Raw genomic sequence first — 16,877 nt, 5'->3', positions numbered from 1 at the left:
CAATGGAGGTTGGGGGGGGGGGCACTGGGCCAGGCTGAAGCCAGGAGCTTGGAACTCTATCCAGATCTCTAATGTGGGTGCCAGGGGGGGTTCAAGCACATAGGCCATCTCCCAGTGCTCTTCCAGGCACATTAGCAGGGAGTTGGATCAGCAGCAGAGCAGCTGGGACTTGAACTGGCTCACTGATCTGAAATGTGGGTGTCATATGCAGTGGCTTAACCTGCTGTGCCACTGCGTACTGCATGTCAACACTGGCCCCATCGGATTAGTTTTTTTTTTTTTTTTATTAAGATATTTTTGTTACGAATTTGCTTTTGTTTGGTTTTAGGGAAAAGACTTTCCAGGATGATACAACATAATATACAGCATTCATATTAGAAACAAAACAGATAGGTATACCTAAAAATTGATTCCTATAGGAAATGTACTATTTAGTGACGTAGGGAGCAAGCCAGTACCTTCATAAGCCACAGCCATCGTCATCCTGGTTATTTCCTTTGAGAAGTAACTTCCATAAGAGGAAAGCTATTAATGCCTCCTGAGTAGACACTGAAGTAAGGGAAACATCCCTTAAGTCTTTTCAAATACCTGCTTCTCTGAGGGCACTTACTTGACAGACATTCTTTATAGCTCAGGACAGAGTTGATCAACCCAGATCTAAGATGTGATTTTGCATGAAGAAAACAGACTTAAAATTTATGTATATAGGGGCTGGCGCCGTGGCGCAGTGGGTAATATTCCAGCTGCGGCACCATCATCCCATATGGGCGCCGCTTCTAATCCCGGCTGCTCCTCTTCCAATCCAGCTCTGCTGTGGCCTGGGAATGCAGTGGAAGATGAACCAAGTGCTTGGGCCCCTGCCCTGGCATAGGAGACCAGCAAGAAGCTCCTGGCTCTTGGCTTTGGACTGGCCAATCTCTGGCTGTTGCAGCCACTTGGGCAGTGAACCAACGAATGGACGGAAGCCCTTTCTCTCTGTCTCTGTCTCTCTCTCTCTTACTGTCTGTAACTTTACCTCTCATATAAATAAAGAAAATCTTTTAAAAAATTATGTATATAATATAAATTTAACCTATATATAACTCAGGAATGATGTGCAGTAAGGAATGACCAGAGTGGAGCAAATATCTTATACTGCCAAAGTATTTAGCTTAGAAGAGCCTTTTATAATCATCTATCTGGTCTATTCTTTTTTTTTTTTTTTAAGAGATTTATTTATTTTATTTGAAAGTCAGAGTTACACAGAGAGAGGAGAGGCAGAGAGAAAGAGGTCTTCCATCTGATGGTTCACTCCCCAAATGGCTGCAACAGCCGGAGCTGTGCCAATCTGAAGCCAGGAGCCAGGAGCTTCTTCCAGGTCTCCCACACAAGTGCAGGGGCCCAAAGACTTGGGCCATCTTCTACTGCTTTCCCAGGCCACAGCAGAGAGTTGGATCCGAAGCGGAGCAGCCAGTTCTCGAACTGGCGCCCATATGGGATGCCGGCGCTTCAGGCCAGTGCATTAACCCACTGCACCACAGCACTGGTCCCCTGGTCTATTATCTTTTTAATGTTGAAGAAGCTGAGGTCCAGAGTTTAATGACTGGAATAAGATTCCATGGTTAGATGCTTGTAGAACTGACACTTGAACCCATACCTTTTTGGGAATATTAAAGTTATAAAATAGAAGGGATATCTCAGATTTTCTTCCTAGAGAACATTTTTTTCCTTCAAAATTTTTATACTATATGCATGTAAGAATAATGAAATATTTATATTGTTACAAGGTAATTATGAAATTCAAAAGTCTGTGATTGTTTAGCCAGTCTATTTTAAGAAATAAAATACTGGTAGCACTCCAGAAGTCCCTCGTGAACCGTTCTTCAGTTACACCTCACTCATTTTTTCTCCTCAGAGATAACAATGTGTTGTTTTACATTTGAGAAAAATATTCCTTGATGTTTTAAAAGATTTTAGCAAACTATGTGTATATCCTTAAACAATAAAGTTTTTCTGTGCTTTTGAACCATACTGCACGTACTCTTTGTGATGTCATCTGTGTTGATGTAATAGGTATAGTTTGTCTGTTTTCTTTATATGGTAGTCTGTTTAATACTGACACCATGGTCTAGCCATTTTGATTAGGTGTATATTTTGGTTGCTCTTGGTTTAATGTTATGAATAAGGCTGCTATGATGTGTCTCATTCTGTGTATATTCTGGAGTTTCTTAAGGATTACATATAGAAGATATGGGATATCTGGGTCTTGGGGTATGTGCATCTTCACCCTTGCTAATTAATTCCACTTCAAGAGAGGGCTGTTTGTTTACTGGTTGTCTTCACTCCAAGGTTATGGTTCTTCAGGATCCCAGCCCAAAGTCTAGGCTGATTTCCCGTACCTCAACCCCTGGTAGACCCTAGATTCATTTTATTTTATTTTTAAATAGCAGGGAGCTGGATCAGGAAGTAGAGTGGCCAGGATTTGAACTGGCACCCAAATGGGATGCTGGCACTGCAGGCTGAGACTTAACAGTCTGTGCCACACTGTCAGCCCCTAGATTCCCTTTTATTTTAAAATTATTTATTTGTTAATTTGAAAGAGTGACAGAGAGGGAGAGGGAGAGAGAGCTTCCATCTGCTGGTCCACTCCCCAAATGGCTGGAACTTCTGGGTCTGGGCCAGGCTAAAAGTAGGAGCTAGGAACCTCATCTGGATCTCCTGCATCAGTGGCAGGGGCCCAAGTACTTGGGCTATCTTCTGCTTCTTTCTCTGGTGCATTAGCAGGAAGCTGGATTGGAAGTGGAGCAGCTGGACTTGAACTAGGAATCCCAAGGTGGGATTCTGGCCCCCTATATTCAACCTTTATCTACCATTTTAAATAGTCAAAGGCTCTGCTGAGCTTCCAGATCTCACCTTCAGTATCAGTAAATTGCTCTGGGGTAAAAATGCCCCCAAAACATGTTTTATCTTTCTAGTTTCTATTTTCTCATAGATCTTGACTTTATAATATCTTAATAGTGTTTGTTCTTTTGATGCTTTTAAGAGCTTTTAAATAGTTTTTTATTAGTTGTCTTCATCTGATTGGCCTAATCTATTTTTTATAAGAAGAATTTTGTCCCTGCTGAGCTTCTGGTTTTAATTAGTAATAAACTTTTTTTATGGCCGGCACCACAGCTCAATAGGCTAATCCTCTGCCTGCGGCGACGGCACACCGGGTTCTAGTCCTGGTTGGGGTGCTGGATTCTGTCCCGGTTGCCCCTCTTCCAGTCCAGCTCTCTGCTGTGGCCAGGGAGTGCAGTGGAGGATGGCCCAAGTGCTTGGGCCCTGCACCTGCATGGGAGACCAGGATAAGCAGCTGGCTCCTGCCTTCGGATCAGCGCGATGTGCAGGCCGCAGCATGCGGCCGCAGTGGCCATTGGAGGGTGAACCAACAGAAAAGGAAGACCTTTCTCTGTCTCTCTGTTACTATCCATTCTGCCTGTCAAAAAAATAAATAAATAAAAACTTTTTGTATTCGCTTTCAAAGTGACATGCTCAGATTCTTTCAATCTTTTATCTTGCTTTCTTGTATGGTTTATAATCTCAAACAGTGAGCTATTTACTTTCTTTGGGAAGTTATTAATGGGTTATCTTAGCTGTAGGATGACGTTATATTCCTCCGGAGAGGATTGCCTTTGTATCTGTGCACATTGCTGGAGCTGGGGATGGGCAGAACCACTGCCTTAAGCTTTAGTGCTTGGGGCCTGTGTTGGTGCCAAGCAGGTTGAGCCTCTGCTTGAAACACCAGCATCCTATATATCCACCTACCAGTTGGAGTTCTGGCTGCTCTGCTTTGAATCCAGCTCCCTTCTAATGCACCTGAGAAAGCAGTAGATGATGACCCAAGTGCTTGGGACCCTGCCACCCATGTGGGAGACCAGGATGCAGTTCCTGGCTCCTGGCTTCAGCATAGTTCAGGCCTGAATTTTGCCACCATTTTGGGAGCTAACCAGCGTATGGAGACCCTCTGTGCCTTTCCCTCTCTCCTTCTGCCTTTCAAACAAATAAATCTTAGCAAGCAAACCTATGGTTGCGGCTTGGCTATGCCATGGCCACCAGGGTAATAAAACCTGGGGTAGTAAATACCTCTTCTTTCCTCAATCCCAAGACAGCTGTTCTTGGGTATGAGAGTGGATCTTACCCTGATGACTGCATCCTCTGCCTCCTGACCAAATGAAATTCAGAAAATTGAGCTCAAGTTTGCATGTTTCACTACCTGCCTTCAAGACAAAAACCAGTGTAGTGCTGTGTTTGCTTCTCCCAACTTACTCCTTCACTTAGATTTTAGCCTGTTAATAAAACGCTAGTATCTGGCTAGTTTTACACTTTAAAAAATTATTTGAGAGGCAGAGTTAGAAAGAGGGAGAGACAGAGCTGGGCCGAGGTGAAGACAGGAGCCAGGAGCCATTAGTTTCTTCCAAGTCTCCAGCACGTGTGCTGGGGCCCAAGCACTTGGGTCATCTTCCACTGCTTTCCCAGGCCATTAGCAGGGAGCTGAATCAGAACTGGAGCAGCCGGCACTGAAACCAGCACCCATATGGGATGCCTGCACTTCAGGCAGAGGCTTAATCTACTATGCCACAATGCCAATCCTAGTTCTACACTTGAAAGAGAAACAAGTGTGTTTTTCTTTACTCAAATTAATTCAGAGTTTTTAGTTATTGTTAATATAGGAATGATGTTTATTCCTAGAGGGGATATCAGAGGCTGAAGTATTAGTTACTGTCTTATACACGATCATAAAAAGCTTTGTGATCATCCTCTAATTCTAGATTTTCATTGAAAGTGAGTGGGAGTTAATTTATGAATTACTGAATTTTCAGTTCCTGTAGACTCAGCCCTTCATGAAGGATTAGAAATAGGAATAGGCATTTGGCTCAGCAGTTAAGATTCTGCCAGGGATGCGTGCATTCTATATTGGTGTGCCTGTGTTCAAGTTCCTACTCCACTTCCTAATGAGGTTCCTGCTAATATATATTCTGGGAAGCAGCAGCTGATGGCTCAAGTACTTGAGTTCCTGCCACCCGTGTGAGAGGCCTGGATGGAGTTCTTGGCTCCTGGCTTTGACCTAACCCAGCTCTAGCTGTTGCAGGTATTTAGAGAACAAAGCAGCAAGTGGAAGATTCTTTCTCTCTCTCCCCCTCCTCCCTCTCCCTCTCCCTCTCTCCCTCTCATTCTCACCCTCTCCCTCTCTCCCTCTCTCTCTTGCTCTCTTACTCTCTCCCTGTCTCCCTCCCCCCACCCCGCTTTCTCCCGCTTTCAAATGAATAAAAACAAGTAAAACCTACACAGAGGAATACAAAATGTACAACTCATATCACCAAAAACATAATTTTTGAATTATATGTTCTGCTTACGTAAAAATTAGTGAAACCTAGGAAGCTTAGTATTTTTGGAGAAAATGAAAATATAACATTTTCTTGAAATGAGAGGGTGGTTAAGGTAGATTGAGGCATTTCCTCCCAAACTGATAAATTGCTATAATGGCTAGAATTTCTAAAAATTTCTTTAGAGGCAGAGAGAAAGAAACAAAGGATTCCCATCTTCTGATTTACTTCCCTGCACTCGGTGGAAGCCAGAAGTTGGAAACTCAGTCTATGTCTCCCACGTGGTAGAAGAAACCCAATTTTTTGAGCCATCACCACTGTGTCCCAGTGTCTGCATTAGCAGGAATCTGGAGTCAGGAGCCTGAGCCAGATATTGAATATGGCTTTGGCCATAGCCAAGCTAAACTCTTGCCTCACTAGAATTTATTTCTGAGATGATGTGATTGTTATTTGTTTCAAATTAAAAACTTTTTTTTTTTTTTATTTGAAAGGTAGAGGGTAAAAGAGAGAGACTGAGACAAAGACAGATTTTCCATCCACTAGTTCACTTCCCAAATACTTCCAACAGTTAGGGCTGGGCCAGGTGAAATGAAACATCACCTGGTGCCTCCCAGAATGTGCACTAGCAGCCAGCTGGAAGCACAAGGGGAGACAGGACTTGACCCCACTCTCAGTGGGCCCCTCAAGGGGCATGTTAATCATTGTTTGAAATGCGCACTTCCATGTTGGTAATTCTTAGGAACCAGTTTACTTTATATAGTTTTGTCCTATTGAGAATGAAATCCAACATATATATTGTACTGTTCTTTCACTTATTTCTTTGTGCTTACCAATGCATATTTATATACATGTAACATTAGTTGACTCATACATTTTTCAATATCCCTTTCCTTTTCTTATAGTGTAGCTAAAGAAATAAATTTTTTCATGTCTTCTTACTTCCCCAGGTTTTCAATGTGTTTAATCAAGCTCTGTTCATAGGGGAATCAAGCTGCTCTCTTCTAATTGCAAAGTATGATGAAGAACTTATTGTTGTTTTCATTTAGCAAAATTATAAAGCAGAGCAAAACTTAAAATAATAGAAGTATCTATGTACTTTTAAATTCATCAGTTGACAGCTTAGCAGTACAACATTTGTTTTCTTTCCCCTTTCCCCTCCATTTTGGTGTAATACACTTTTCCTTTCACTGAGCCATTTAAAAGTAGGTTGTAAACACGTCACTCTTATACTTCAGTATATTTCTCTTAAACGCAAGGGTTATCCCTGCATATCCTTAATACTATTATCATACTATACCGATTTACCATTGGTTCTGTAATCCACAGTCTGTTTAAATTCTTCCATTTTTTTCTCCCTGAGAATCTAGTCCAATATTATGTATTTCACTTGCTTTTCATTCCCCTCTGTCCATTATCGAGAATAGGACTTGGCAGACTTTTTCTTACAGTTTCATTCATAAGTAATTTAGACTTTGTAGATTATGTGGTTTACATTGCAGCTACTTTATTCTGTCTGTTCTCTACCTCAGTGAATATGGTTATGTTCTAATAATGTTTCATTTATAAAAACAGTCAAGCCATATTTAATAGACTGCTGATCTAGAATAATAGCATCCCTTTTTCTTCTTGTTTTTGGTCTCTAATGATACTATTTAATGACAGTTTCAAGAATCAGGACAATTTTTTGGCAAATTGCCCCCAATTTGGATTTTTAAAATATGTTCCTATATTAGTTTTTTAAGATTTCAGATATACATGTAATATTAATAGTTATTTCCACAGAGAAATTTAAAATTGGATTCTTAAAAAAGGTTTTAGAGAAGTTGAAAATAAAATCTTTGCTTTTTTCTCTGTCTCTCCATCCCTTCTTCCCTCTTGCCCTTCCTTCCTCCTTTACATTTTCTCTTTATTGAATACTCTCTATGGGATATTACAGCTAGAAATTGGGCAATAAAATTAACTGCCACATTGTCTTTCGTTTATTCTCTTTCAGATATCAGAATTCTTACCTATGTGCTGTTTCATACAAATATTTTTATATTCACAAAGGTGAATGAAGGATTCAAGAGTATTTGGATAGTGAAAGGTAGTGAAAATAACTTAGATACAGAGTTGAAGGACAATTATTTTAGCCCGACATAATTCCAGTATATAGAAACTAAAATTTCCTATATTGTATCTTGAAGACATGGGACAAAAGGAAAATTAACAATTTATTGTCATAGTTGAATGCAGGTTTTTTTTTTTAGCATTATATAAGATTCTGCTTTAGAACTGGATATTAATACTTTTGATACATTTTATGGGAAAGCTGTGCCTTTAGTTATAGTTGGTTTTTTTTTAATATTTATTTATTAAAGAGAGAGAGAGAGAAGAGAGAGATCTTCCATCTGCTAGTTCACTCCCCAAATAGCTGCCACGACTGGAGCTGAGCTAATTCAAAGCTAGGAGCTTCTTCCAGGTCTCCCTGGGTGTGGGAATCCAAGCGCTTGGGTCATTTTTGCTTTCCCAGGCCATTAGTAGGGAGCTAGATCAGAAGTGGAGCAGCCGGGACTTGAACTGGTGGCCATATGGGATGCTTTACCTGCTATGTCACTGAGCCAGTCTCTAGCTTTTCCTTTAAGGTAATTAGTTTAAATTCAGAATATTTTTAAGTTTACAAAACAGGGGCCGGTGCTGTGGTGCAGCATGTTAAAGCTCCAGCCTGCAGTACCAGCATCCCATATGGGCTCTGGTTCGAGTCCCAGCTGTTCACTTCTGATCTGGCTCCCTGCTAATGCCACGGTGGAAGATGGCCCAAGTCTTTGGGCCTCTGCACCCACATAGGAGACCAGAAGAACCTCCTGGCTCCTGGCTTCGGATCGTCTCAGCTTGGGCCGTTGTGGCCATCTGGGGAGTGAACCAGCAGATGGAACACCCTCTTTCTTTCTGTCCCTTTCTCCCTCTGTAACTCTTTCAAATAAATAAAATATTTTTTAAAAATTTACAAAACAAATTGTGAAGTACAGAGTTAAAGCTTTCCTATATCCCCCACACTCAGTTTCCCCTGTTTTTATTATCATGTTAGTATTTGTCAGTTGTATAATTTTTTAAAGTTATTCCGTTCATAGCTGTTAAATAAAGCTTGCAATAATATTTTGTTGGACGTTTTTATTTCTTGGCTGAATATTCTCAGAGTTTAGCCAATCCTCACGTTACCACTCCACCATGAATTACTAGTATGGCAAGTTACTAATCTTGGCAAGTTCCTAAGTCTGTGATTTGGTTTCCTTATCTTTAATGATTTGTCTATCATGATTTTTTTAGGTGTTACCCACTTTTTTTTTCCCTTTTATTATGATTCCTTCCATATCTGCACAACGATGTGTATGTTAATCTTACTGGTAAAATCTCTTGAGTATGCCGGGAAATAGTTAAAATTATCTGGGACAGAAGACTTGAAATTCACTGTTTTCTTACAATCTTTTCATTATTCTGGGCTTTAAGTCTTTTATTTATTTTAGGCCTTCCAATTTGATAATCATTTTGTCTTAACTAAAGTAAAATTGGAATTGGAGAGTTATACTTTTTTGTTCTTTTTTGGACCTACTATTTAGAGTTCTATTAGAGTAAATTTGTTTATTGAGTAAATTTGTTATAAAGTAACAAATTGAGGCCTTTCTTTCCAGTGTCAGTTTGCTCCTAACATAGTAAAGGACAGCTGCCTTTGTAACTGTAACTTTTTTCATGCCTCAGCTTATTTTATCATAACTCTATTTTTACTTGTGCTTTGTTAATTGTTACTGTGTCTATTATATCAGTTAGCTGAAAGTTTAATATACTCAAGTCTTTTAAAGAGATTTATTTTAAAGGAGAAGTGAAAGAGACACTCCATCTGCTGGTTTAGTCCTTAAATGGCTGCAACAGCTAGGACTGGACCTGGCGTGTGTGGCAGGAGCACAGATACTTGGGCCATGTCCTCTGCCTTTCCAGGTGATTAGCTTTCTTGAACCAGCACTCCCAACATGGGATGCAGGTGTCCCAATGTGGGACTTGACCCACTGCACCACAATGCCTGAAGTGTGCAGCTGTTGCTTAAAACAGGGATAGAGGCACCATGACAAGTTTTTGATTATATTTAGTTAGTGGGGTATGAGTTCAGAAGGTGAAGTGTTGAGTTGGGAATACTGGAGGGAGAGTAAAGTGTTCTAGTATCCAACTTACTACCATAACCCTAAGATTGAGCCTTGGGTGAGCCTGCTTCGTAGAAACAGCCAGTGGAGACAGAGTTTCTGTACTACTTCGTATTCTGCAAAGCAAAAGGCAGCTTAGGGAAAGCAAGTTCAGACATAACTGCTAACTTATTCAGGATTGACTTAGTACAACCCTAGCTTTTGCTTCAGAATTCTAGCTTTTAAGTGAAATATCACTAGCTTACACTTAGTCTTATCCTTCATTGTTAGTGATTTCAGCTTAATTTTTAAATATTTCATCATAGATGAGTTAACGTGGATTTGAAAATAACACATTTTAGGCAGGGGGCTGAAAGTTCTCATAGAGAATATCATGTGGTAATTAAACTATGGCTGTGAGCCTCAAAATTGCATTGTTTCGTCCTTTTTATTTCTGCTAGTTTGCTAACTTCTGAACTTGGGTGATTTAGTATGTTTTTTGGTTTCACAGAAATGAATCCATTGATCTTTTCATTCAAAAAGATATATATTAGCATCTGTATGCTGGGAAGTATGCTGCACAAATGCTAGACAAAACGGTGAACTGATATGTTTGCCATTATAGCATTTGAAGTCTAGTGGGAAACAGTGGATTTTATTGGAAGCTGTTAAGAATAGTTGTGCTTTGTTAATATTTAAGGACTCAAATCACTTAGCTTAACGTGAACTTGGAATGATTTTTTTTGGTTCTTTTTGCAAAATGAACATTTAGGCTTTTTACCCTGAATATATGTATTCAGGGTATGTATGCACGCATAGGTGAGATTTCAGGGTAATGTGAAGCATTGGATTTGTGTGGGTATAAAAATATGTTGTGCTCAGTGGATCTTTGAGACAGGGAAGTAAAAATATCTTTGTGGTCTTACCTATAAGTGCATAATTCTTAAATGTTGAGAATATATAACAGACTTGTTGCTGGAAAAATAAATTTCTAAAATTGGATGCAGTATAACAGAGCATAGAGAACCATGAGACATAAGATCATGTCTGAATTGTGTGGCAGTGTCCCTGTGATTCTGGTTGAGAAGATGTGCTTAAGATCCCTTATTCCAGCGGAGTACTGTAGAGCGACTGAATTTGGTGGCCCCTCCTAGTGCTAAAATTCTATGATTTTACTTTTTTATTCAGCAGTTTCATATTGACTTTGATTGTTGGAAAATCAAGATGCTTTCTTTTTTTCTGTACTTGTTCAGGTTCAAGAATTAAAAACTTAAGATGGGGAAAGAAGCCTTTGGTTTCTCTAACTGATATTTTCTGACTAGGTACTTCATAAACTCAGGAAGACCTCATTTATTCCCAGTAATATGTCTTACTAAACTCTTTCAGGTAACTTTAAAAAAAGACTGTGTGACTTAATAGTAGATCCTGGTTTGAACTCAGTTGTAATTTATGCTCTTACTAGAAAATTTTAGTGAGATATTTTTCTTTGTCTCTGTAGTTATCAGAGACTGTTACAGACGATTGCTGTACTCGAGGCTCAGCGTTCTCAAGCAGTCCAAGACCTTGAAAGTTTAGGCAAACACCAGAGAGAAGCTCTAAAAAATCCCATTGGATTTGTGGAAAAACTCCAGAAGAAGGTATACATTGGGTATTTTTTAGAATCTGTTTAAGATTACTTGGTAATGAGAGAATTGAATTTATTCTTTCTATGTGGGTGTACACTTTTTAAAAAATTTTTAATTTTCCTCCCTTCTGTAATTAAGCATCCTATTGAAGGCAGTATACCACCTTCTTCCACCCCTGCCAAACACACCATAAAACATACAGAAATGAAAGGCGCTGGAAAATGTTTTTGGGATATTTGAATGAGAACTACTCAAATAATGTCGTAATTTTTAGTTATTTTCCTAGATTTTCCTGTTACCTTCTCCATTCTAGAGTATTTTCTCTATTCTGCCTTCAAGACATCATGATTACCAAGATAGAAAAAAAATATTGAAGGATATAAAGCTTTTTTGGGAGGTCGGGGACTGGTACTTTTGCACATCAACATATTGAGAGAGAAAACAATGGTGATAAAAGTATAAAATCTAAATGTTTTTAAGGTTGTAATAGCCTTTTTTTTAGTGGGAAAATTCCTTGTAATTTTCTGTTTTTCTTTAAACACTTTTTTTTTTTTTGACAGGCAGAGTGGATAGTGAGAGAGAGAGACAGAGAGAAAGGTCTTTCTTTTTGCCGTTGGTTCACCCTCCAATGGCTGCTGCGGCCAGCGCATCTCACTGATCCAAAGCCAGGAGCCAGGTTCTTCTCCTGGTCTCCCATGCAGGTGCAGGGCCCAAGGTCTTGGGCCATCTTCCACTGCCTTCCCGGGCCATAGCAGAGAGCTGGCCTGGAAGAGGGGCAACCGGGATAGAATCCGGCGCCCTGACCGGGACTAGAACCCAGTGTGCCGGCGCCACAAGGTGGAGGATTAGCCTGTTAAGCCACGGCGCCGGCCAAAACACAATTTTTTTTAAAGATTGATTTATTTATTTGAAAGTCAGAGTTACGCAGAGAGAGAGAGAGAGGTCTTCCATCTGATGGTTCACTTCCCAGTTGGCCACAATGGCTGGAGCTGTGCTGATCTGAAACCAGGAGCCAGGAGCTTCTTCCAGGTCTCTCACACGGGTGCAGGGGCCCAAGGACTTGGGCCATCCTCTACTGCTTTCCCAGGCCACACTAGAGAGCTGGATCGGAAGTGGAGCAGCCAGATCTCAAACCGGTGCCCATATGGGATGTCAGCACTTGAGGCCAGGGCGTTAACCCACTGCGCCACAGTGCCAGCCGCAAAACACAATTTTCACGTTTGAGAGTTAACTATTCAAAAGTGATACAAGTTTTTATAATGATTGCCTTGGTATAAAATATGGAGATGATCTAAGTCTGCATTTTGAGCTGAAATAAATATCTAGATTTAGGGAATCAGTAATTGCCCAATAAACTTAATAGAAACAATATTATCAACATTGTATGAAAAGATTAAAACTGAATAATTTTGTTTACCTTAATAAAAATCATCTTGTGTAATTTGACAATTTTCATATCTTTATGAGTTACCTATTTCTGATGAACTACAAAAGCAGTATACCAGGTGTTGAGGGAACAACCCTGGGACCTTTATTTCATTAGATGTAATAACCTTATTTGGATTTTTTATATTATTTACCTGGCAAACATTCTGTTCTCTATATTTTTTCAGAAAACATTGCATATTATAATAAATATACAGTCTGTGTTAAAACTATCTGTTAAAACTCAAGGTTTTTTGAGCTCTGCTGTACTTTCTGTTAAAATGAGGTCACCTTGAATGTTCATTGATTATGCATTATTAATGTGAAACAATTTGCTGGTGTAAAAAGATACAGTTTTTATAGTGGTTTATTACAATGAATTCAACTAAACAGGTAGTGCTTGAAAAGTAAATCTTAATAAAAAATACATTAACCTTAATTTTGTTTTACTTGTGTTCCCATGGAGGCAAAAGATGCAATTTGGCATTTTCTCAACATTTATTTGCAGTTGATTATTTGCTGGTTCTTCATTTCTAGGTTTAGTTTAGAGCTGAATTTCTTTTCACTTTATTTAAGAAACAGAGATGTGATGTTGACTATTTTAAGATATTTTTCAAATATACAGAAGTATTTTAAAACTTGATACTTTGATTCCCATGAAAGCTTATGAGAAATCTTCCAAGAGTTTATGAGAAACACATCATAAAACACATTATAAAAAAACTAGGCATGAATTTCAAAATACTTTTCCACCAAAGGAATGTGTCTCTTAATTCCATTTTCCATGAACTTTTTGAAGTACCTCCTAAGTTCCTGAGAAAGAAATTTTTCTACTAGAGTTAATTAAGTTCAATACGTTTGTTTCTCTGTTTTTACTCAAGCATGCTTAATTTGCCTAGGTTTATCATTAGTTAAGTTGTTGACATGTGATCTCTTTATTTTAGTGGGCATCTCAAAATTCTCAATTGAAATTAATGGAACTTGTGGCATTTATTAGTAAATAGAATATAGGAAACATTATGGCTTGTTAGTTTTATTTGATTATGCCATAATTATTTTAAAAGACAACATCTCCTAATTTTATACAATTATTAATTTTATTAGAGTAATTGTGTTATGATAATATAGTATATTGTAAGCAAAATGAACATTAAGAATTCTTTGTCAAAATTAATTTTCTGGCCAATTTCATTATTTGTGACCTGATTTTTTTTTTTTCTGTTTTTTTTTTTTTTTTTTTATAAAGCTGTACTTTGGAAATTTATATTTATTAAATAAAAGTTAAAAGTATAAAGTTTAAATACATAGAGAAGTTGAAAGTATTGTGAAATTAACACACATATACACACCATCTAGATTCTACAACTACCATTTTAGTTTATAATATATTTAATCCTTTTATCATTATTTTATGAATAAATCATGAACATGGAAGTACATCTAAAGTTAATTCTGTGTTTTTGAGTTTTATCTATTGCAGTCAAAGACATTTAATATGCTGTTGCTAGACACTTTTTGGTATTTGTTTAAAATGTGTTACTAATATAGTACAGTATGTCTGCATGGTTCAGATTTGTTATCTAAAAGTAGTACTTATATTGCTGAATTCATTTTTCCTTTTCTTATTATCTTTAGAATTTAATGTTTAGTTTTTCTCATCTTAATTAACTTTATTGTCTGTTGACTTCAAAGAGTGAATAGAAATGTTTAGTTGATTATTTGGATTTGCTGTCATCTGAAAATTTGATTATAGTTTATTATTTTTTTGAATTAAATTTAGATAGTCACTTGGATTTTGTTGTTGGTTTTTTTTCAGGCTGATATAGGGCTTCCATATCCACAGAGAGTTGTTCAGTTGCCTGAAATTGTATGGGACCAATATACCAATAGCCTTGGAAACTTTGAAAGGGAATTTAAAAATCGTAAAAGACATACTAGGAGAGTTAAACTAGTTTTTGATAAAGGTAAGAAGTCATGTAAGAATTTAAATAAAAAAAAATCTGACATTGTCTTACTTGCTTAATTCTGTACATGGTCTTGTTTTTAGTAGGTTTACCCGCTAGACCAAAAAGTCCTTTAGATCCTAAGAAGGATGGAGAGTCTCTTTCATACTCTGTGTTGCCTTTGAGTGATGGTCCGGAAGGCTCACACAGTCGCCCTCAGGTGAGCAGTATGAAACATTGGAGTGGGAAAATTTGAATTGTAGATGAAATGTTTTAACATTTTACAGGTTTATGTTTTTTAAAATTAAAGTAGGCTTTACCTGGAACATGATCTTTGAAATTTGGAGAAGCACATTGGAGTCCTATCTTGCTCCCTGTGGAGCCTTGGATATCATTTATGTTATGTTAAAATCTCCAAGTTACAGTTTCCTCTAATATTAAATGAAATTAATATTACCTATATTGTAAGGTTATTGTTGGGATTCAGGGGGTAGATAATTTGAATGTTCCTAGTCCAGTATTTGACACACAGTATTGACCCTAAAAATTACAATGACTCTTGGTGTATAGTGGAATATTAACCAGGATTTAAGGCCTATACTTGTGACCATTAGATGAACCTAACCAGACATGTTAATTTTCCCATTTTAAAAAAGATTTTGTTTATTTAAAAGGCAGAGTTACAGGCCGGCGCCGCAGCTCAACAGGCTAATCCTCCGCCTGTGGCGCCGGCACACCGGGTTCTAGTCCCGGTCGGGGCGCCGGATTCTGTCCCGGTTGCCCCTCTTCCAGGCCAGCTCTCTGCTATGGCCTGGGAGTGCAGTGGAGGATGGCCCAAGTGCTTGGGCCCTGCACCCCCATGGGAGACCAGGATAAGCACCTGGCTCCTGGCTTCGGATCAGCGTGGTGTGCCAGCTGCAGCGCACCGGCCGCAGCGGCCATTGTGGGGTGAACCAACGGAAAAGGAAGACCTTTCTCTCTGTCTCTCTGTCTCTCTCTCACTGTCCACTCTGCTGTCAAAAAAAAAAAAAAAAAAAAAAAAGGCAGAGTTACAGAGAGACTGGGAGAGAGAGACCTTCCGTCTGCTGGTTCACTCCCCAAATGGCTGTATAGGTCAGGGCTGGGCCAGGCTGAAGCCAGAAGCCAAGAACTCCATTCTAGTCTCCCAAGTGAACAGCAGGAGCTGAAGCGCTTGACATATTGCACCTGTTTACGACATATTGCACTGCTTTCCAGATTAGAAGTGGAGCAGCAGAGAGTCAGTGTCCAGAGTCTCGGATGGCGCTGCCACGCTGTCATCACCCCCCTGCTTTTTTTTTTAAGATTTTATTATTGAAAGGCAGAGTTAGACTGAGAGAATTTTCCATTTTGAACTCCCATTTTCTTATTTTCTTTTCTGTAAAATGAAGTTGCTGTCATCTACATCACAGGATTACTAGGATTATAAAATCAAATTAAATACAAGAATGTGAGAGCATTTTATAAATAGTAAAAACTGATGTTTTCCTTTAGAAAATAAATTTACTAAAATATGTTGAAATTCTTTAAAAATTTGACAGTTTGTATGTTATTTGGCTTTATCAAAAGGTAGTCTTTATTATTGTCCCTTTGACAAAAACCTTGTTTTATGTGCAGATGATAAGAGGCCGCCTTTGTGATGATACCAAACCAGAAACATTTAACCAACTGTGGACTGTTGAAGAACAGGTAATATTTTAAATTGTGTGTATTTAAAAAAATAATTTGTTAATATTAGAGTCAGTGCATTATGAGCCAAGTACATATTGTTGTATGGAATCCTTCTTAATCATGGGTTTAAAATATTTAGCTATATTTGTACATACTCTTCTTTACACTAAAGGACTTTTTGGATCTTGAAAATATGTCAACCCCTGTTTGGAGATAATTTTTAAAGAAAGCCTGAATTTCGGGAGGGGTGTGGAGTAGTTGTTTTGTAATCCAGTTTTCTGGGGTTAGGGAGTAGAACATGAGGCCAAGTAAGCTGAACTCAGAGTGCGTTCTTAGTTTGTGTGTGGAGGGAATCTGGCAAGGCCATGGCAGTGTTCTCTCATTCTGGCATACAGTTTAGGATTTTTTTTGGTATTAGGCTAGGATTGTTTGTGGGTGAAGTTTGAGGCACATCTGTGACCCATATGGGGATTAACTCCATAGCTATAATGAGTTTAGCAGTTTATAAAACGGCTTTAGGAAACCTTTACTTATTTCAGGCATCCAGATTTTATTTTCCATATTTAAGACCCTGAAAGAATTTGGGAGATGGGTTTTGAATGCTTTGAATGGAGAACCACACAAGGAGGGGAAATAGCCTCTGAACATTCTAAATCCAAATGAATTTGCATTTTTTGTTAAAAAGTATAGGGGAGAGCC

The 16,877-nt window shown here is 38.5% G+C and overlaps 1 protein-coding gene across 6 annotated transcripts in view; it reads left to right on the top strand.

The window, feature by feature from the left end:
* The window catches only part of ZZZ3 (zinc finger ZZ-type containing 3), a 106,737-nt gene that overhangs the window by 73,745 nt on the left and 16,115 nt on the right, over positions 1 to 16,877 (top strand). For 5 of the 6 annotated variants that reach the window (XM_062191574.1, XM_062191572.1, XM_062191573.1 and 2 more), the window contains 4 exons: positions 10,995 to 11,133; positions 14,363 to 14,510; positions 14,594 to 14,709; positions 16,125 to 16,196. In XM_062191574.1, the coding sequence (XP_062047558.1) occupies positions 10,995 to 11,133; positions 14,363 to 14,510; positions 14,594 to 14,709; positions 16,125 to 16,196 (475 nt within the window). The remainder of the gene's footprint in view (positions 1 to 10,994; positions 11,134 to 14,362; positions 14,511 to 14,593; positions 14,710 to 16,124; positions 16,197 to 16,877) is intronic. The other variant, XM_062191575.1, reaches the window with a different exon arrangement.

Source organism: Lepus europaeus, chromosome 5 (genome assembly GCF_033115175.1).
Source record: "Lepus europaeus isolate LE1 chromosome 5, mLepTim1.pri, whole genome shotgun sequence".
Classification (NCBI taxonomy): Eukaryota; Metazoa; Chordata; class Mammalia; order Lagomorpha; family Leporidae; genus Lepus; species Lepus europaeus.
Note: the sequence above shows the minus strand (reverse complement) of the source record. Positions and strands in the feature narration are given on the sequence as shown.